The following is a 22,265-nucleotide window of genomic DNA, read 5'->3' as shown; positions in this document are numbered from 1 at the left end:
TTCCCTTGCATCCTGCATTTTATTTATTGCCTCACTCTCCTTGGGAGGCTTCTGCTAATCCTAGAAGAGGGCGCGGCCGCTGCACTGGTTTTGCACCTTCAAGAGGCACTGGGTGCCCTGCCTCTTCTGCTCTGCCAACTTGGTGAAGAAGTGGCCCACACCCTGCAGAGCCACATCGTCAGGGTCAGAACAGAACAGAGGTAGAGGTCAGAGGCCCACGGAAGCAGAGTGATCAGGCAGTGGATGGTGCCCTTCACCTTAGCAGAATTAACTCTGACGAACTTGGGAGCTCATGGTTGCTCCGCAATAAGGAATTAAGCCCCGGCCCCTCGCCCCCTCCCCCCAAAAGGTGTTGGCTGGTCTCAGAGGCCGCGGGTGGCTGAGATGGTTCTCAAAGCGGAGACTTGAAAAGAGGCTGGAGAGTGGTCAGAGGCTGGTGAAAGGCGTGTCCCTGGGTCTCTTTTGTCCAGACGCTGCTGAAGTGAGACATCCAGGGGAATCCCCCGGAGCACTGTGAGGGGGCGCTATTTCAGATTGCATGGTCAAGGAAGTCATCCCTGAAGAGGTAACAGTTGAGCTAAAAACTAATGATGAAAAAAGAGCTATTCATATGGAAATGTGAGACATTGCTTTCCTCTCCTGACTGCAAGATGGCCGCCAACGCTACAAGCACCACATCCTCACATAACTTCAAAGCTGGTGGGGGGGGGGGATTATCTTTATAAGAGCTTCCTTTTATTGGGAAGAAAAGTATTTCCCATAAGTCCCAGCACACTTCCCTTCAGGTCCCACTGGCCAGAACTCTTGTCACATATCTACTCTCCCCCAGGTCTCTGCGGAAGAGACTGGGACTGTGACTACCAGTTGGGAGGGATGCTGCGGGGGCCATCCTGTCCTCAAAGAACAGGAGCAAAGCAGTTACGAAGACCAAGCTGGAAACATTTCATTTACCCAGGACTTACCGAACACCGCACATGCGCCAGGCACTGTGTGAGTGTCCCAGGTAAAAAGGAGGCCCAGGTGGCACTATCACCATCGAACTCTACTACTTAAAAACCTTCAGTGAAGGGAGCTCCCTCTTCCCTCCTCTTCACCCTTCCAAAGGTCTCGTTCATGGTCACTTGCCACCCTGAAGCTTCCTCTCTTCTTTTCAGATATGAATGACTTCTCAATTCACAGCTCGCATGTATTTATTTCACCAATATCCACTGAACATCTGGGGCATGGGAATACGATTTTGTTCAAAACACAAGGGCCATGCACAGAGTTTATATTTCAGTGCCATAGAGAGTAGTAGCCAGTTACAAGAAAAAAATGTAAAATGTTACAAGAGGTGAAGCATGGGGGCTCTCAGAGTCCCAAGGAGAGCCTCCACTCATCCAAAGGTGGGGTGAGGGCTGCTAATAAAAGAAGCTGTATTTTGTTGAAAATATCACTTACAACAGTATTTAAAGGATGAACAGAATTTAGGGAAATGAGGGTGGTGGTCAGAAGTTAGGGGAGAAGGCGAGGAGGCTAGCCCACCTAGAAAAATGAGCATGAGGGAGAGGTCAGAGGTGGGAAGAGAGAGTTGGAAAAAGCAAAGGAGAGCTCAGTGTTGTCGGAGAAGAGTGGGCTGGGAGAACAGGGAGAGAGGAACCCACCATGGCAGGACCAGGCCAGGTCAGCTCAGTGGTGAACTCCTGGGCTTCTGGAGGGAAGTCGTGGAAGGGATTGAGGTGTTCAGGTTTGACTTTTAGAGAATGTATTCGTATTCCTTTGCTGCGATTCCCACACTGCAGCCACGCTACAGACAGGGTGATGGACAAGTCACTGTGGCAACAGACCAGGACAGCAGCGGAGGAGTGGGCAGTGACTGAGGCGGTCCAGGATTCAGGGCGTCCCAGGGCTGTGACTGCTCGCAGAGGGGAGGAGGCCAGGGTGCCTGACTGCAGGCGGTTCTGGATGGCCACCTGGGGGTCTCCTTCCCCGATGGCTTCGTTTCTGTGCACGTTGTTTGAGCAGCCTCCCACAGGGCCCTGCACGGAACTGTGTTCGTTAATTAACCTTTTGGATGACTTTTCTCCTCCTTCTCCCCCCCTCTTCCTTCCTGTCAAAACCACTGCCCCTTTTCTCCGACGGACCTACTGCAGGCGTCTCCTTTGGATGCGCACCCACGGGGACCATGTAAAACACACGACTTCTGTGCTTCGGGTTCCTATCATTTTGTCCCTTGAGCAAAGCCTGTACTTTTGGAGCCCCTACTGTGAGGCGGGCACCGAAACGCGAAACAATTCCAGCAGTCACCACTAACAAAAGTTTTCCAGCTAATACAAGTGTAAGACATCTGATCAGACATTTAAGGATGTCAGCAATCAATGAACTGCAATTAATAATTGACACGAATTCAACACCCCCCACCCCTTGCATTCGTATTTTATTCATTTAAAAAAAAAAACCTCATCTCTTTACATTTAAAGATTAGTCTTGTGAGACAGCAGGACAGCGCATGAACTGGTGTCAGCTCTGGGTGTTCTGCACGTGGTCTTCTATGTGCATTTTGTACAATACGCAATTCTACTACTTGAGGTTACCGGTAATAATTTTATATCACTGTATAGCTACATGATGAGGTTCAGAATACACTCTATCTCCATTTTTTAAGTAGTCCCATGCCTGGATGAAGCATCAAAGTGAGAATGGTGAGCTTAAGGGGCCTTTAAAACATCTTGAAGCAATAATGAGCCATAGACTGAAGCAGGGGCGTTTTTAAACATTGCACAGGACTAAAACAATTGAACCAATTTGTCTTTTGTTCTTTTTTTTTTTTAAATTGCAGTCTTTATTACATTAATCCTGTTTAAAAAGAAACTCCAAAAGCATTGAACTCGGGTACCACGCTACATATACAAAGTCCTCCAAAGGACCTGGCTTGGCCAGAACCCGGGCCTCCGCCGCCCGGCGCGGAGCGCTGTGCAGGCGGTCGCGCGCACTTGCGCTCGGTCCCGGGAAGCGACGAGAAACGCAAGGCTGTGGGACAGAGCCCTCAGCTCGTCCAGAGGTCTCCCTCTGGGCGGAAGGATCCGAACCGAAGTTTGCCAAGTTTTCAGGCAGGCCGGGCTGGGCGAACGCCGCTGCCACGGGCCACCTTTTCGCTCCAGTGGCAGGCCAGGCCAGGCCCGTGGGAAGTTTGCTTCAGGGGTCTCGGGCCTTCAAAGAAAAATCCTGGGAGGCCGGGTGCGCCACTGGAGCCACCCCTCCGCGGGGCGGACCACTGGGGGGACCCGGCGCCCCGGGCACAAAGACGCGTCCTAACAGAAAGTGAAATGACCTTGGAAACTCGGGACCACTTTAGGGTTTCGGTCACCCCAAGTGCCCTCCCTCTCTCCGCTGCTCCTCCTTCCCCGAATCTGCCCAGGTCCACTCGCCCCTTCACCACCCGCGCCTTTCCCTGCTTTTTCTTTAAGAGAGTTCTATGCACAGGGCGCAGGAGGGGCCGCGCGGGCTGCGGGGCCCAGCCCTTCCCGCCGCGCCCGGGGCCGCCCTTCCCGCTGGTGCCGGCTGATTGATGGCCCCGGCCGGCCCGGGTACCCTCTCCCCACCCCCGCCCCGCCCCAGCTCGCCCGCGAGCCCGGCTGTGTGTTTTGGAAGCGGCGCAGCGGGTTGCAGCCGTGTGACGCCCGGAGCGGGCAGCGCCGCCCTTCCTTCCCCCCGGGCTCGGGCGGCGGCGGGGCCGGGGGCGGGCGGGGCGCGAGCTCCTGGGCGGAGGGCGCGGGGAGAGGGTGCCGGGCGCACCGGGCCGGGCGGGGGCCGGAGGGCGGGGGCTCCGGGGCGGGGGCCGCGCCGTGCACGCCCAGCCCTACGGCCGCGCCGCGCCTCGCGGGACAGGTTCGGCCGGCGGGGCGGCGCCCGGCTCCGGGGAATAATGAGTGTCTGTCAGGCCGTCCCCGGGTGACTGGGCGGGGCGGGGCGGAGTAGGCGCGGGAGGCGGAGGTGGCGGGGGAAGGGCGCAGGGCGGGGTGCGTGTTTGCGCGAGTGACTCGGTCGACCCCTCCGGCGGCTGCCTCCACCCAAGTGGGTGGGGACCCGCCCAGCCCGGGCGGCCGCCGCGGCCCCATCTCCCCTCCCTGACCCTCCCACCCTGGGTCCCAGCCTCTACTTACCCGGCCAGCCCCGGGAGGCTCGCAGAGCGAGCGGCGCCGGCGTCATGTGACTGCCCAGAGTTGGTGCCAGGAGCCAGAGGGGAGCCAGGAGCGAAGCCGCGCGGAGCAGCGCGCAGCCGGGGCCCGAGCCGGAGCGCAGGGCGAGCGTCCGCCGCACGCGCGCCCGTCCCTGTCCCCGTCCCCCTGCGACCGCCGCCACAGCCGGCGCCCGGACTGGAGCGCTGACACTACTGCATTCGCGGGGTTCAAGGCAGCCCGCGGCCAGGCCTTTTATTTCTCGTCTGCAGCGCTCAGCACCGCTCCTCGAAAAGTAAGTCCCCTCTCCCTCACATTTCCTTCTCGCCCGACTCCCGCTGCCCCCCTCTTTGGCTTGTCCACTTTCATTTTTTGTGGGGGTGCTCCGTGAGTGGGTTGGGGGTGCAGCGCGGGGGTGAGGGTGCCTCGTGGGCTTGGGAAAGTGCAACAGCTCTTTGCAGCCAGGGGTGGCGGCGGAGAGGGAGGCTGGGGGGAGGAAGCCCCCGGGTTCAGCGGTCGAAAGTGTGGGATTGGGGGGAGCCACCGTGCGCATCCGGGGGTGCGGGGGAGCGAGGCTGGCAGCGCCCGCCGCGGCCTCGGTGAGGGCGCGGGCGGGGGCTCACCTGTGTGGTCGCCCAGCCGCCGCCCGCCCGCTCGCGATTCTCTCCAAAGCCCCCAAAATCTCAGTGCTCTCCGCGTGTGGCAGCGTTGTTGGGAGAGAGGTAGCGTCGAGGCCGCGCTCCTGCTCCTCCCCCTCCGGGTCCCCCACCCTCCTCTCCCGCGCCCTCCCCCTCTCCGCCCGCGCCCCCCACCGCCCCCCTTCTCGATGGGGCGCGCGGCGGCTCGCCGGTCCAAGCAAACTTGGAACAGCCTCCCGGTCCCTCTGGGAAGAAACTTGGGGCATTTGGGACTGGAGGCAGCATCCCATTCACGGTCCTGGAGCCCAGGAGCCGCCAGGGTATCTGGCTCTCCGAGGGGTGGCCGGCTTCGGAGCGTCCTTCCCGGGGACACGGAGAGAACCTGCCGCAGTGCCTCGAGCGAGGTTGCAGCTTGGCTGGAGGCTGAGAGCGCTGGAGGCTGCTGCCCGCAGTTAGGGACCAGAGGCGGGCGGGGACCGAGGGATTGATTCCGAGCGGCTGTCCTGGAGATGGCAGATAATACTAGGAATGGTCATAGCCACTTCTTTGGCAGATAACAGGGAGACTCCTTCTGCTTTAAATTTTACAGGAACGTAGGAGAAAAGCATGTGAATGGGACTATCTTTTATGTCAGGTTAAAAGGAAATTGGTAATTGCTCACCTTCTTGTATTTCACTAAAATAAATATTTTGCCCTGAATTTTTTACTAACTCAGAATATATTTTTCCACTAAGATCGCCAAGACACTTAAGAGATACATTGATTATATTACAAGAGGAGAAGGAGTCTGTAATTATTTATTTAGACTTAGTACCTGTAATTATAAGAAAAATCAAGTGAGGCACAGGGCAGTCGTTCACTACAGGTTTTCCCACAGAGCAGCTTGGTAATGTCCTTTCGTGAGCGCTTTGTGTGTGGATCCGAGGAGCATTTTATTTGTGAGAGAAATCCATCCGGGTGATAATCTGCCTGACCTGAGGGAAGACTTACGGGGAAGCAACAATCTGGTAGCATTAACATCTCCAAAATTTTGCAAGTGAGTATTTTTTAAAACAAGAGTGGAGGAATAAGTTTCTTCTGGCTTGAAACATGGAGTGTGTTAGTTGACCTTAGGCTGTTAACAGAAACCTGAAATGAGATGTTTGATTAATCTAAACTCCCTAGAGAAACATCTCCCTGTCTACAGTCAGTGGACTTTGCTGCAGAACCACAAGGAGGAAAAAACCTAGTGTACCATTAGTAAGTTCAATGAAGATCTCCTGTCTGTGAGGAACATTTGGCTTGCATGAAGGGGAATGCAAGTATAGAAATTTTAATGTGACAATAACAAAGAAAAGTAGCTGCTTGGACCACAAAACCTTGTCAGATATGAAACAGCAAAAATAGCTTTGAGAAAGGTTTTTTTGTTTTTGTTTTTGGGGTGTTTTTTTTTCCACTGCAAAGTTTCTAAATTAAAATCCAATCATCCAGTTGCAATAGGCCCTGCAATGTCTTCTCCTTTCTTTTTTTACCTGGCATTATGTCTAAACACAGATTCTTAAACCTCTGATAATGGAACCCTGAGTTTAACAGTCCTAACAAAATGAAGAGAAATAACGAGAAAAGGAATAGGCATGGATTTTACTGCTTTAAAAATAACTAGAGGAAACATGTTAGCATGTTAAATGTCAGGGCCAGGATCATGCTCTCAAAAGGTGAATTTCTGTAGGTGTGTGCACAGATGTGTAGTTGTGTGCAAATATGTTTACATTCATGCAGTTGGAGAGGACTGAAAATTTGAGGTGACTCCAGCTGTCCCACACTCTTTATGTCTTAGCTTTAGTTCTGTGGCTAAGGGACACTTAGAAGTGGTCCAATTTTCAATTGTGTTGAATAACCCAGTAACCATCTGAATCCTTAACCACAGTGTTTTGTCTTCATTCTCTTGCTGATGCTCTCTGAGGCTGAGCAATAATTATTCCCCTAACCCAGAATCTGATCATGGCTGGAGACCAGCCACTGGGATGGGGGATGAAGAGACAAAAGAAATCGGTAGGGAGGCTGCTGTTAATGAGGAAGGTCTCTGCTGGTTGAATATGATAAAATCCCATGTTCACGTACGATGTTTACTGTATGTGGAAGCTCCTATTTGTAAATAGGGCAGGTCCCTTGTATAAAGCTGGTGTTATTATTCACACCCATAGAACAAACACCTCCACCCTCTGTTGTTGTCTTTAAAAACTCCAGCTGCTCATGAATATAGGGTCAGGGAGGGCCGGCTAAATGTTTCTCTGTGCTTTCTCTCCAGCACGGCCAGCAGAGCTGTTTCCTGTTCTTTGTTTCAAGGCTGGGGTTTGCGTCATACATTCCAAGTGGCATATGTGTGCTCTTTCCTGTTTCAGGCTGTTTTCTGGTAGATCAGTAGCCCAGACCAGGCCTTGGTCCCTGCCCCTAAATTCCCTAACTCCACCCAGGGGGTTATCATGTCTCTACACACTTGCTGTTGCTTAAGACGCCCATGTTATGTCATACTGAGAAGTCGGTTAACCTTTTTCCACACACCCTTTGCTCCAGTGGGTTTCTCTGAGTGAAGGAACAGTTTTTACCTTTGTAAGTTCATCATTGCCCATTGTGATTTTGAGAAATTTGTGTGTATACTGGCTGGAAGTGTAAAGGAGGTTGTTTGGGGTTGGTTGGTTGGTTTTTGTTTTGAGGTGCAAAGGGTGTTTGTTTTGAGACAGGCGTTTTGCCCTGAAACAGTCGGGTTTGGACCAGGATTACCACCGTACAGCTTAGAAGACCTAGCGCCCTCTGAAAGACGTGGCCTGCCCTTGTTCCCATTGAACAGGGGTGCCCGGGGCGTGGGGAGTTGCATTGGATGGAGAAGTTCAGCAGCCTGGGCAGCCCGGGCTGACTTGAAAGTCATACTCTGTTAAGGAAGAAATCTTCAGAAAATGTATAAAAGCAAAACAAGATATATTGGGGGGAGGGGGGAATCCCAGTTTCTTTCTTTCTTTTTTTTTTTTAAAGACAAAAACTTGAGCACTAGGATAATTTTTGAAGGACAAAGATTTTATTGTCTTCTACACCTGATTTCCAAACTAAAAATAGTTAGAATAAAAAGGTCAAACAAAAGGAGAACTAGAAATAAAAAATTCATTTAATGATAGCTTGGAAAATTTTAATCTTGTATTTTGAAAACAAGAAGAAGAATGCTGTTATTTTTGTTTTACAATAACAACTTTTTCATACCCCCCCCTTTTTTTGTTGTTTATTCTGTCAGTTGTGGGTTAACAAATTTCTGGGTTAACTATTTAAAACCTACTTTAATAAATTATTTTTCTCTTGATTCTCCAGAAACTAAGTTTAAAAGAAATGGTTGGAAAAGAAAACTTTGGCAAGTTTCTATTGAAAAGTTCTTATTTATCTAAAGGAATTATTTACAATGTTCTCTACTGGAATTAATTGGAAGAGTTGCTGAGGCAGCGAGTGAGGCCCTAGCCTTCCAAAAATTGATAGTAGTATTTGGTTTTAATGTCCTGTTTCACCACATTTTTTCTTATGGATAATATGAAATTAAGAAAACCTCTAGGATCAAATAGTAGACTAATGACAACTTCCCTTAAAGAAAGATGGGAGTTTGGGAAAGTTTCAGTAAGATTTTTTTCTTCTTCTTTGGAGGCAGCAAACTTGAAATATTAAGCTGACTTTTAGGACAAGAGGCCTTTAAACTAAAATTTGTAAGTAAGCCAAATTGAAGCAAGTTTTTTTGTTTTGTTTTAGTTTCAAAGTTACTCGCAATCCAAATAGATTCTGTAGACTGGGTATTTGTATTTGGCTTACCCTAAATCATTTTTCCCTCCTCATTTGGGAGAAGAGGGAGGTGGTTAACAGATGATTAGGATCTAATATATTGTACCAAGGAAAAAAAAATCTGCAAGTTTCTAAATGCTAGGCTGAACAATAGTGAAAATGATAACAGTCTGAAAGCTATTATAATTAGAAAAATGGGAACAATAGTTTTGATCTCTTGACCATTTAAGTCATCATTCCTAATTCAATAACATTTTATCTCCACCCTTTTTTAGATACTTGTCATCTTACTGTTTCCGAATCAACATTTTTGCTATAAAATGAACAGCTTTAAGTGGTACTTCTTACTCTATTTTTACACTCAGTCGTGTTCAAGGATGGATAGATAGATAGGCAGGCAGATAAATCCATACACACAACCTCCCTCCTCCTTTTACTACAGGGAATTACACTGTTCTGGAAACTGGCTTCCTTTCTGAAGTGTTTCTTTTATCATTGGTTCTAGCTTAAAAAAAAAAAAAAACTTTGAGTCATAAAACAGTGGTTACCTGCTTTGCTAACAATGTAATACTCGAATTGAAATTCAGCTTGGAGTGAGGTGGAAGGAAAGGGTTATGATGGGTTTTAGTATTCTCATTTCCCAGACAGGCCTGTGCTTTTCTCAGAGCCCCGTTGCTGTCTGTCCAAAGCAGAGCTGGAGGCAGGAAACCAGACCACGGTCCGCCCCATAGGGGCGAGCATTGTCCAAAGGAGGTGGTAGCCCTGCTCCTCCCCCGTCCCCCAGCCGCCCCTTCCTTGAAATTTAGCAGTAATGAAAGAGATACAATGCTAGAGAGAGAGTTTCTGAACCAGAAGTAGGACTGTTTTCCTCCAAAGCAAAAAAAAAACCCCATATATATATGGGTATATAAGACGATATATATAGAGAGATATATAGATATAGATATAGATATATATAGTCTTAACTAGCTCTCTGCTTTTTTTCTGGAAGGTCACCATAGTTCAGTGGAACATTTAAAAATTATCAGTGTATTTTGTATCCCTCAGAGTGTTTAATAGTAAAGTTCTTTCTCTAGCAAAACAGGTTCCTGGAGCTTTTTGAAACTCACTCCATTGTGTTGGCAGGCTGAATACATTATCATTTCCCCCATCTAATTATTAGGGGAGCTGGAGACACAATGTGGCAAGTTCAGTGGCTAATGTATCCCTTGGAACCTCCGGGACGGGTCTTACCCTAATTTCCATGAAGGGGGTGTTTCCTGAGGCTGCCCCCTTCCAGGAGGACCCTGAAGAACTCAGATTAGCCTGAGACATGCTCAAGAAGGTTAACAATCTCTGGCAGGCCTGAGAATCTCCAGGGATGGCCTGGAGCTAGTCTCAACCCAGATCAGTGGAGTTTGGCCAAATCCAGACATAGGAGATCAGATGGACCCTCGGAGGCCAGCGCCTCTCCCCTGAAGAACAACCCGTGAATCGGGTGTGGGTTTTTCTCCTTTGGCCCATATGCTCCTCCTCCTACCAACTGCTGTTCTTTGAGCCTCATCACTGAAACCCACTCCTTTATCTGTTCCTGTGTGCTACCCCCTGGTGCAAAGTGTCGCACCCTAAAACTACTTACGTTAGTCAGTTCAAGTTCCTGTTCCGCTTAGTTCTCCAAACAAGGGAGTATCTCTCCAGAGCCTCCAGAAGTTTTCACGTTTACTTTATGTCTTAGGTCTTAAAAGATGATTTTTCAAGCCAGTTTCACTGCCTCCTCTTTCGCCACACCCCCCTCCCCCACCCGCCCTCCAGGCAAATTCTGCATGTGCACACTTGGTGGAAAGAAGGTCATTCTGAGGCTCTTGCCCTTCATTTTATCCTCCCATATGAGAAGTATAGACTGACATCCATTCATTTATTACCCCCCCCCCACAAGTATTCACTGAGTACCTACTCATTAGAGCTAATCTCAAATTATGTGTGGCCCTTCTTCTTCTTTGTTGTGCCACAGGATGGAGCGGGTCCAGAGAGCTCTAACCTGAAAGGGCATTTTGAAATCTTAATTGCCCACTGGAACCACCCCCTGGCCCTGCCTGGCATGGCCAGTGTGGCACTGCACCGGCCTCACACCCTCTGTCCCAGGTAGGGACCCGAGTGTGAGCCGGTTTGACTCGGCCGCTGTGGGGCCGCTGTGCAGACCGAAGCAGAACAGAAAGAGCCCTGGTCAGCAGGCAGGCACACTTGTGTTCTTGGCTGCAGCTCCAACCAGCTCTGCGAATCGGGGCGCCTCCTGTCACCTCTGTTCCTCCATTTCCTCATTTCTAAAATGGGGATGAGGACCTGACCCTTCCACCTTTGTACAGTTATTATGTGGATTTCCGTATTTACTTGAGTCGAGCTGCCAATTTTTCTCAGCAGTTTTATGGACCAGTTGCAGGTGTGTTGGCTAGGAAGAATAATGGCCTAATTTGGGGCCTTCAGAATGTCTTTTGATCTTGTGTCCAAGCATGCACTCCGAGAGAGAAGGTAGGCATCAGGGGCCAGTTAGGAGGGGCTGAAATCGCAGCTACTGGAAATACAGCCCCCAAGTTGCACAGAACGCTCACAGAAATTGCTACCCCACTATGGCTGTTTGTGGTGTGGTGATGCCCTCTGCCCCGGGGAGGCAGTGGAGGGGGGGCCAAGTCCACCAGCCTGAAGTCAGACTACTTTGAGTTCAAATCTCTGCTCTACAGTTTAGCAGCTGTGTGATCTTGGGCAGATGACTTTGTCTCTCTGTTCTAGTGTTCTCATCAGTAAAATAGGAAGGTAGTACTGACTTCATGGGCTTTAAATGACACAGTTCATGTAAAGAACAGCTCCTAGAGACTGGCAGTTGTAAAGGTTGTAAGGAGCAACAGGAATCTCCTGGCTTTCCTTGATCAAGAGGAGTATCCTTTTAAAAAGAGTGTTCTTTTTGTTAAGCACATACCCTCCCTCCCTCTTTCCTCATGCAGTTGCTGCTTTTCTCTCTCTCTGTCTCTCTCTGTCTCTTCTATTTTAGGCTATAAAACAAGATAGAGACCTTCAGAAGATCTTTCTGGGTAGGTAATAAAAAATTCTTTGAAGATAACACTGATAAAGTCTCTGGAGGACCCCTAACATGCAAGGTTAAGGTTAGAGAAAACCTAACTTTTTTTTTTTTTTTTTAAGAGGAGTTTAGTTTTCCTTCAGGGTTAGATCCCCTTTACCTCCATTAATTATTTAAGGAAGATTTCAAGTGCATTCAAAGGGAATGGGAAATGACTGTGTAACTCCTACCATGGACTAAATTCTCTTATATTTATAAGCTGCTTCTGCCTGGCTCCAAAAATGTCATTTAGTGAACAGGCCTGATCTCCTTTAGGGAGTGGGGAGGGGGAATAACGCACTCCTGTCCTTCAGGTGCTCAGGTGCTGGGCTGAGACAAACCTTTGGCGAGTTAAAAGGCCCGGCCTATCTAGGTAAGGAGGCCGCTTCAGAACTAGCAGGGCACAATCAGCCTGCTGCACAGAGTGGGGAGGGCCTTGAGCTGGTCTTTGAAGAATTAGGAGGATTTAGATAAGCCGGAAGGGGAGGGGGCATTCCTCACCGGTTGCCCAGCATCGGGACCAAAAATGAACAAAGGCATTGGGGGTGGGGGGCAGGGCACCTAGCAAGAAGGGCGCTTGTTGGAGCAGGGGGCAGCTGGTTAGTGGCGGGGTGCCTGAAACCCTGGGGATCTTGTTGGAGGGAGGAAGGTTTGTGAGCTTAGGAAAGGCTGGATTAGAAGAGGGCTTTGAGAAGTATAGATGTCGAGGGGACCAGGATAGATTGGCGGGGCCTAGGACTGGGGTGGGGTGGCCAGAGGAGGAAAACCCTGCAACAGAGTCTTGAGGCGCCAAGGGGGCCTGGCCCTGGATGGCAAGAGCAGAAATGGAAAGAAAAGTTGGGGAAGGAGGCTGAAAAGGTCTCCATGGCGGATGACCAGAAAATAAGGCGAATGGGAGGTGGGGGGCAGCCTGGCAGGCAGCCGTGGTGAGGCAGGAGCAAGGAGGAGGGTTTGGATCTGGGACATGTTGAATTAATTCTCTTACATAGCAGTGGTTCAAGTGCATTTGTTTCCTTTTTGTTTGCTTTTGAAGGGAGAGGGCAGTATTAGCTCATGGTTCACATCTAAAGGGTCCGGGGTGCTATAAGATAAAGTTTTAATGGAGAATCCTCAGGAGCCCAGTGAGTTCACCACCACCCTGGCGATTCTTGAGGGTTATTTTTAAGGCTCCAGCCATCACCGCTGAGGCCAGAGTTTCCAGGAACTGGCTGCTGACGGGAGCCAATTGGTCCCTCCCAGCCTCCCACTCCCTCCAGGGTGGGGCCCCACGGGCGGAGGCCCCTTAGGGTGGAGTGGGGTGGGTCTCCAGTGATAGGGCACCAGTGGAGAGGCAGCCCGGCCTCACACAGCCCTTCTGGCTTTGATTATATAACACCCCACAGAAGAGAATTGCCAGGGCTTAGGCAGGCCTTGTAAGATATGTACACAGCAGGGTTAGGCATCATGGGGATTTTTCAGTTGATCTTAGGTTGCTTGCCCTCAAAACTGAAATTCAAAATTTTCAGCCTAAAGCAGGAAAACAAGTGTGTAACTTAGTAGGGAAAATGATTACAGTTTGCTAAAATTTCTTTAAGAAAGGTATGGAATGTTACTAACCAGGTGGCTGTGAACTTGAGAGTTTACCTTCTGGGTATGGGTTGGGTTTTCCCACCCCCCCCCCCACCCCTGCTTTGCTGGGCTTCCTTCTGCAAAAGTGTAGGGATTCTGCTGGGTTGTTACCTTTGCACCTGTCCTTATTTACATGCAAAATCAATTGCTTCACTTGGTCTTTCCGAAGTACAGGGTGTGGGCAGAGTCTTATCTGGAGCCATGTCCTGTTTGGACAAGTTGGACTTGCCTTGGCAACTCTCCATAGGGTGGAGCAGATGGGTGGGGGCAGGAAAGTAAAATTGGGTGGCTTGTTAGCCGGGAGAGGAGAGAGGGCGGTTTGTTTGCTCACTGGATCATTATATTTAATCTGAAACTAAATAATTAACTTCTTACCCATTTACAAAACAGTTTAATACAAAATAACTAATTTGTGAGGGTCAAAGACTTAGAAATACCCTGTGGATTTTTTTTCTTTCCAATGGACAGTCCGAGGTAGGTGAAAATCATCAAGAGATACGAAAACGGGACGCATTTCCAGGTGGGTGCCAGCATTCGGCTGCTCTGAAAAGAGCCTTCTTCAACTTCAAATGCCGACTTCCATCTGTTGCCTGGCCCCTTGTAGTTCTGGCCAGAGCAACTGCCATTAAACATTCAGCTCCTGGGAAGCTTGAAGAGTTTGGGTACAGAAGTGAAGAAAGAAAAGTTTCTTTGGAAAGGAAGTTTAGCTACAGGGATGTTGCCTGCCTGTCCTGGTCCTCTTTCTGGCCAAGAATTACACACACACACACCCCAGGTTGGGTTTTTTGTTGTTGTTTTTTTTTCCTTTTTTTTTTCTTTTTCCCTGAAGTTCTTTTGGGAGTAAAGAGTAGAGGGAGGTCTCATGCTTCCCCCTTTAACATCCAAACACTTGGGAAAGTTAAAAGCTGGGGGGGCACTTACAGATGGTGTGTGTTGGTTTGGTCCTACTGTTTTTCGCCTTACACTTGGCTGAGGTCAGCTAGGAAACATTTGCTTTGAGGGAGGCAGGTGATTTGGAGCGTTGGGGTCAGGTCAGGCCGGATAACACAGGAACCCTTTGAGGATATAAGTAAAGAAATAAAGATCTGGAGGAAAAGGTATAAGAAAGGAGTTGAGAGGCAAGCCGGTCCGAAGCAAATCCTGCTGTGTCACCGAGAAACTTGGCTTCAGACACACATGCTCTTCACATTCATATTCTCCCTCCCGCGACCCCTGCAAAGGAAGGGGCAGCCGTTTATGAAGTTGTTTTTATAATAAACATGCTCCAGCTTAAAAACAAGCCACTATCAAAGGAGATTTGGTAAATCACAACCTCCTAACATGAAGGGCTGCGTGCCTTCCCAAGCTCTGGAGCACATCTGTACTCCCCTAAAGCATGGAGGACCGAAGGGGGTGGTGACAGGCAGCTGTGCTACTTTTGAAACTTCATGGGCATGATTCACTCTCTGAAGCTTTTTAATACATAATCACACAGTTTTCCATCCTGGCAAAAATCTGGCCCTTATTTCAACATCTGAAAAGTCAGAAGTATGAGTGGAGAGAGTGTGAAGGGAAATGTGCTTCTTCCTTTCGGAGGAAAATCCAGCTGTCTTGGCCCTTCCCAGCAAAATAACATAGTTGGGAAGGGTGACATTTGCTCCAGTTACGGAAAGTTATTTTGGCAGTGATGGCTTCTATGTTTTTGCTTTCAAACACCTTAATAACTTAGAGGTTTTTTAAAACCAGTTTTGCAAACATCCAGCCCTCCTCTTCTGCCCGCGTGCCTTTTTTCTCTTTTAAATGCAGTTTTGTTGTCTTGGAATTGCTTAGTTTCAAATAGATGTCTTGTAGACTACATACAAGTAAGATGTAAATGTGTTTATGATTGGAAAATAGTTGTAAGAAAAAGCAGAACCACATTTGGGGCCTTCTCGTGTCTGTGGTACCCACATAAAATGATTAACAGAATTCCTGAGCCTGCCTAAAACCCACTAGGTTTAAAGACCCTGACGTTGGCAAACTCATTTACTGTCTGGGTCCTACCATCTAATACCTATATGTAGAGCGCCACCTACCGGTTGCGCTGAAGATTGCTGTCAGTGTTGTGGAACCTTTTCTAAGGCATCTGCAGTTTTTAGCATTCCTTGAAAATGATGGTAACGTCCCCAGAGAACCGAGTTGCTCCTGGAGAACTGAAGCCACTAACTTAAGAGACCCTGTTTCTTCCAGGGCTTCAGTTACTTCACATTTATACAGCAGGCACTGTGGAGACAGTGCAGCCACTCTTTCTGGACCCAGACACAGTCCAAATTAGTGGCAACAGCAGTCTGTTCAGAGATCAGCACAGGAGGTAGAGAGTATACAAGTTTTTTTAATAAATTTTTAAAAAGCGCAGTTTGTGATAATATGTTGATTCTCATCCTAAATTTGGTTCCTGTCTAGCTTTGCTTCCTTTGCATGTTTTTTACTGAAAGTTTGTGTTGTAGAATTCATTTAAAAACTGGCATCCGTGTATAAAACTGTCCTGCCCCCACCCCCCTTCCCAAGGCACTCTTGGTAACAGATTATGGTCTGTCATTTTCTTTGCTTGTCCTTTGTTTTGTTCCTTACCCTGTGGCTGTCACCAAAAGTTATCACCAATCATTGCAGAAGCTACCAGGTTGGAAACTACATGCCATCAGGTGTGTGAATTTGATTCTGTTCCTAGTGACACTTTGAATTTTGCACAGACTTTTTTTATTGTCCAATTTCCTTAAATTTAGGTAAGACATAACAATTACAGAATGAAAAGTAATTTAAGGTCTTAAAATGATAAAAGAAATAGCAGCTTAATGTGTAATTCATTTCTAAGTGAATTCAGTGATCATTAGGGAAATTCATCGAAGCCTTTATGAGCTAAATGGTGACATTAGCATTTGAACCAAAATGAACTCTGGAGCCGATCACCTTAATCCCACCGTGCTGCTTCCTGGTGGTAAAGGGTGCGTGGGGAGGTGAGGAGATGCCAGGAAGCTATCTCGATGGTACCGTTGTCGAGTGACAACACACTAGATGAGATCGGATAGCAGACACAGATAGCTGTTAGCTTTTAAACTGACTTTAATCTTCAAGAGTGGCGGTAAGGCTAGGTCTTGTTAGCAAAGAGGCAAATCCCTGACATTGCTCCAGGAGCTGGAGCCACCAAGTTTAGCGCTGTGTATATGGCATGTATATCCAAAAGTTATGTTCATATCTGTTGTTATAAACTATTTACAGGGCGAAAAAGCTTTTTTGTTGTTCGTTTTTTCATTCTAATTTTATCTTTCTAAAACATTGTGCTTAAAGATTCTAGGAAGTAGATAAAAGAGGTGTCATCTCACTTTACATGAGAAAAGAGCTGCCCCTCGGCAGGTCTGGGATGCCATTCTGGAGTCTCCAGAGCTGGGCTCTTTCCTTAAACACCTGAGAATATGAGTGCTTTTATTTAGAAGTGTTTGCATCAGGGCACTGTCAGTGGGGTAGGTGGATCTGTAAGAGTTAATTCCATTTCAAAGGCGTGGGGGAGGGGTGGCCAGCAGGGAGTCAGGGCTGCTGAATTCTCAGACCTCATTGAAATAAGCACATCTCACGTCTTCTGTTTAGGGTCCACTCTAGGGCACCGGACAGCAATTTTTAGAACCATATCCATCTGTACAACTGCTGGGCTGGGAACTGGTTAATAGATCTCAGGGCACAAAAGAGGTTTTCATGCTTCATAATGAAATCATCCATTTTTCACTGATTGTTGGCGTTTATCCTTGCTGGGGTACAGAAGAGGGTGGCACCGCCGTGGATTTGAGCACACTGGTATCAGATTGTGCTCACAGTTATATATAACACATCCTGTGATGTAGGAAAATAGAAGTTTCAAGACAGGGCCTTATGCTGCTAGTTAATGGTGATAGTCACGTGTTGTCATGAGACCCAGAACTACACGGTATCACTTGTATAATTGTACATGAAGATCTCTTAGTGTAAGCACAGAGTGTGGACAGAACAAACTACAGGATTGATGTCTCGGAGGTGGGGTAGGGAAGCGCAGTTTTCCTACTGAATTACAGGCAGTAGTCTAGAACCAGGGACTTGTACAGCTTTTTCAGATACAGCTCAATCTAGAACTTGTTCACTTTCCCACCCCAACCAAAGTGCCCTATAAAGGCCTTGCCTAACCAAAGCAATGATCACCAAAGTCAGATTTGGATAGTAAGTGCTCAAGGCAGGTTGTTGGAGATCTGAGTGGCGTGGCTGGGCAGTGAGTCCATCACATGGAAAATGCAGCTGAATATCGAGCAGATGGGATGTTTTGTCCTGTAAGGAAGCAGTTGGCTTTATGCAGGCTAGTGCTGGAAGTGGTCTAGTATAGAACAGAGAGGAAAATGTGTGGAGAGCGTGGGCAGAACAGTGGAAGCAGAGACGAGAGAGACCAAACAAGATCAAGATGCATCCAGCTAAATGGCTGGTTTCCTAATGAGAAATGTAATAGAATGGGAGTGAATGCAAACTAATACTCCTCATATATAAAAAGTACTCAGAAAACAATAAGACATGGGGTGGGGGGCAGAGCTAGACTTGAATAGGCATTTCTTAAAAGAAACATAAATGGTAAATAGAGATGAGAATTTTGTTCAGTAATTAAATTAATTTAGAATAAAAATAGCTTGCCATGCTGATACTTGCATATCGGTAGAGGTTTTTTTGGTTTGCTTTTTAAGTGATAATAGACATTGCTGATGGAAATTTTGGGAAACAGGCCCTATTTTATCGATGGAAATAATTATTTTATTTATTTTATTTATTTTTTTAATATTAAATTTTATTTAGTTACTTTTCAAGTACATTTTTTTTTAAATCTATTTCTCCCATCCCACCCCACCCCCCCACCCGGTCTCCTCCCTCCCTCCCATTCCCCCCCCCCAGGAAATAATTATTTTAAAAGTTTAGACAGGTATAAATGAAGATTAATGATGGTTGGTTCTAGGCTTTCTTTTTGCTTTTCTCCCTTTCCCCCCGGATTTTTCTGTAAGGAGAAGCATTTAACATCCGTGTGCAGTGTGAACTTCTGCTGAGTGGCGCTGCTGCTCGGAAGGAGCTGCGGGTGCTGTTCCGGGGCCACGAGGGTTTCTGTGTGTGAGTTAGGAATGCCAGTTGGCTCTCACCAGGCCATGACTGTGGAGTCTGGTTTTAATTATACAAAATGGCATCGTTCATAGGTAAGGGAAACAATTTCCAGCCATTCTGGGGGCAGGGGAGAGGAAGGACTCAGAGAAGGGGAGTGAGGAACACTATATTTTATGAGTTGACACCTAAAGTAACCTTGGAGTTTAGATGGACACCTTGTTTTGTTTTCTAGGCCAAACACCAGAGCACCCTAGAAAGCTCACCTAGAAGAATGCTCATGTTCGACCCAGTGCCTGTCAAGCAAGAGGCCATGGACCCTGTCTCGGTGGTAAGTTTCCCAGAATCGAACATTTTCTTATCTATTCCAAGCGGTAATAACATATCATATGTCGTGTTATTCCTTAAAGTTACTCATCACTCAACAGGCATTGGACAGGCAAATTTGTCAAAGTCCTCAGTAGTCAGGGAAGGTAATATACCTTACCAGCAACTGTGTGTCCTTTAATAAATGGGACCCAGCTTCCGTAGGCCTGCGCCCCACACCTCACACTCCGTACCCCTCCAGGTGCAATCAGCACAGAACTTGGGCCACCGCACATCTTGTCACCACAGAAGCAGGTGTGTAAAACTCTTCAGTTACCTTAGTTTGAACTCTCAGAATTATTGGTGTTGCCCCCCCCCAAAAAAAAACAAACTTAAGCTAAACTGATTTTTGTTTGTTTGTTTGTTTGTTTTTTACATGAATGTGCACCCAGGGACAGGTGTTTTTTTTTTTTAACCTGTATGTGGTGTGTATCATAATTAGGAAGAAATTTCCAAATGTGTACCTACCAGAAATCTGTATCAAGGACATGATGACTTAGAGACTTTTTTTCTTCACTTAAGTTCACCACTAAGTATCTAGAATAGTTTCGTGTAAAAGTAAATCTACTAGGAATAAAACGATTTGCTTAAAAAACGATGACAACAGCTCTGTGGAGCTAGGACCGTGGGAGATGACCGAGGAGAAGACGGTGAGAGCGGACTTGGTGGCGAGGAGGAATCTCACTTCACGGGGAACAGGGTGGGGATTGTGTTCACTGCCTTTTCAACAGCTAGTGCTGAGCTGGCCCCTCTGCGGGCCAGGCCCCCGTAGATGCTCGCTGGCCACTAGGAGACAAGTGAGTAGTCTAGGTGTTTACAGAGGTACCACACTGGTGCTGTGGAGTTGGGACATGGGGGACAGCGGACCGGTGTGTCCCACTGCCAACAGGGAGCGGTTTAGACGAGAGGGGATCTGGTTTAGTGAACATGAAATAACAAGGCAGTGCTCACTCCATCTCGCTCTTTTCTTCCCCGGGCTTGGAAAATATTCACAAGGCGAAAAACTTGGCTTGAGTTGAACATGAGAAGGTTGGTAATGACACGCTTGCAAAATTAGATCATCCTCATGCATTGGCTGTAGAGGTTCCTGCCAAAACCATTATACAAGACACGGGGGTCACTCTATTGGAACTGAGTTGCCATGGATATTACTAAGCCAGTGAAGTGTTTCTCACTGTGTGCAGTGAGAAGTTGTCAGAGTAGCTTTACGGAAAAAAACATTTACATCCCAGCATTATAACTGGGTAACCGCATATCTGAATATAATAACTGAGCGATGAGAGTTTTATTGATCGAAAAAGCGAATGGACTTCTGATGCTATTTGCTGCTGTCATTGAGGGTTTGTCAGCCGCTCTCCCCCAACTATGGAATGATCATGTTGGAGGAAAATTAAGGTTTAAAATTTCTCCATTAATTATATCCTTGAACTATGAATAGGTTTTGGGTACTGGAGATTATGATTAGTTCTATAAATGATGCAGAACCATCAACCTTGCATTTGACTATTCAGTGTACTTCCAGTGCTTTTAATCACGCATGAAAATAGGAGGCTCAAGAGCCTAATTTAAAGCTAAAAATGGAAACCCACGTGGCTAAGTTAGAATACAAGGAAATGCTCTTAACTAAAAAGAAGGAAGTGTATTGCATTTGAAGTGACAGTTATGCTTGTAATGCTGTGACTGACATTAATACATCGAACATATAGGAGTACTTTTTGCAGGTAATAATAGTCTTTTCCTCCTCCCTGCTTGAATTTTCAACTTCAGCTAATGCTTATAGAATTTATTAGATTGTTTCACCAAAACGAGTGTCAGTGTTCTCAACAAACTTTCCCTTTACTTCAGTGAAACCTCAGTTAACTAAGAAATTGGGAGAGTAGGGTGTGATGATTATTTTCTTAACAAAATTAAATAAGCTTTTGTTTTTACTTTTAAATTTCCTTTTTCCTGCCTTCATGGGTGGAGTGTATTATAAACCTATTGTAATTTCTCATTTGATTCCTTATTTCTTTTTAATTCCATCTTTGTTCTGAAGGTTGGAGTCTTCGCCTGTTCACGTCAGAGTTCTAAGAGTTCTATACTGACGTATAGATGATTTAAAAGAGTATTTTTGTTCTAATTCCACATAAGAATAAAAATATCTCACAGTGACCTCTCTTCCCTCCCCACTCCCCCATCTTTGTTAAAACAAGAGCAAGGCAGAAGCACTGTGCCTCTTTGGTGTTTTGCTGTAATTTAGAGAAAGTGAGGAAAAGTCATTTCTTTCCCAATTACAGGCCTTTGTGCCTTCCTGTGCTTTGAGGGGAATGGTGAGTCCTCACGTGTCTTGTTAAAATTCGCAGGAACCAGGGAGCAGAGTGGCCCCGGCCTGCTCAGCTCTGCACCCGGGCGTGTGCTTCTTACTCTCACTGCGGTGTCGGCAAAGCCACCGGCAGCTCTCTGTGCCTTCATTTTATTTTATTTTTTTTAATTTGTAAAATTGGAGACTGTATTTGTAAACTACGATAGCTTGCGAATATAAAAGTTACATGTAAAGGAATTACTTTTACCCATACATTTTCAAAGACAGATGAAAAATTAAAGAATTTAACTCGGGAGGTGAAAAAGAAAATAATTTTTAAAACGTACCGTTTCTTATTCTATTTCTTTTTTATTTTATTTTTAAGGTTTTATTTACTTATTTTTAGAGACCTGGGAAGGAGAAAGAGAGGGAGAGAAACATCACTGTGTGAGACATTCATCGACCTGTTGCTCCTCACACACCCCAGCCAGGACCTGGCCTGCAACCCAGGCATGTGTGTGCCCTGACTGGGAATCGAACCGGTGACCCTTTGGTTCGCAGGCCGGTGCTCAGTCCACTGAGCCACACCAGCCAGGGCCTTATTCTATTTCTAAAAGATTATTTTTGAAGAAAGTGCATTCCTTTCTTTTTTATAATGAAAAATATTATCCAACAGACTTCTCACAGATTGAGAGGTGCTTAATCATCAGTTCCTCTGCTCTGTTCCAGCAGACTTTTCACGGCTCTTCTGGGCCCGGTGGAAAGAGCTTTCCGCTTCCGTGTGCACAGAGGGACACGCACTGGAGCGCTCGTTGGTACCTGCACCACGCCGTCCGTCTCCGGGAACCCCACCCTGAGCATGCAGGTCCCTTTGACTCGCAGCCACCCTGTCACGGATATTTACTTTTTTTTTTTTTTTCCACATTAATGAGTGAAATAGAGACTTCATCCACTTAAACTGTCTTGTAATGGAAAACTCACCAAAAGTATTCCCAATAAAATAAGAAACTGTTGAAATTCTCACTTGATGATAAAGTGACAGCTTTGGAAAGTGATCCAAACCAAAAAAATCTTTTTCAGAAAGTAAACCCAGCGCCACCCCTAGTGGGGGGTGGGTAGGGGGCTTGTCAGAGCCTTGTTTTCAGGCCTCTCCAGCCCCCAGAGTAAGCAGTATGGAGGGGCATTGGATGTCCGTCAGCGGCCAGAGGTGCTTTTTTGCTTCA

At 47.0% G+C, this 22,265-nt stretch overlaps 1 protein-coding gene across 3 annotated transcripts in view; it reads left to right on the top strand.

Annotated features, from left to right (window-relative positions):
- The first annotated feature begins 4,368 nt into the window (after positions 1–4,368).
- KLF3 (KLF transcription factor 3) overlaps positions 4,369–22,265 on the top strand; it is a 33,584-nt gene continuing 15,687 nt past the window's right edge. The window contains exons 1-3 of one of the 3 annotated variants that reach the window (XM_037140360.2): positions 4,376–4,452; positions 5,673–5,831; positions 18,631–18,726. In XM_037140360.2, coding sequence (XP_036996255.1) covers positions 18,670–18,726 — 57 coding nt within the window. In that variant the 5' untranslated portion in view covers positions 4,376–4,452; positions 5,673–5,831; positions 18,631–18,669. Of the gene's footprint in view, positions 4,453–5,672; positions 5,832–13,684; positions 13,804–18,630; positions 18,727–22,265 lie in introns of those variants that run through there. The other 2 variants (XM_037140362.2, XM_037140361.2) reach the window with 2 other exon arrangements.

Source organism: Artibeus jamaicensis, unplaced genomic scaffold (genome assembly GCF_021234435.1).
Source record: "Artibeus jamaicensis isolate MK-2021 breed Jamaican fruit bat unplaced genomic scaffold, CSHL_Jam_final contig_76, whole genome shotgun sequence".
In the NCBI taxonomy this organism is placed as follows: Eukaryota; Metazoa; Chordata; class Mammalia; order Chiroptera; family Phyllostomidae; genus Artibeus; species Artibeus jamaicensis.
This window is presented reverse-complemented; position numbering and strand designations above follow the sequence as displayed.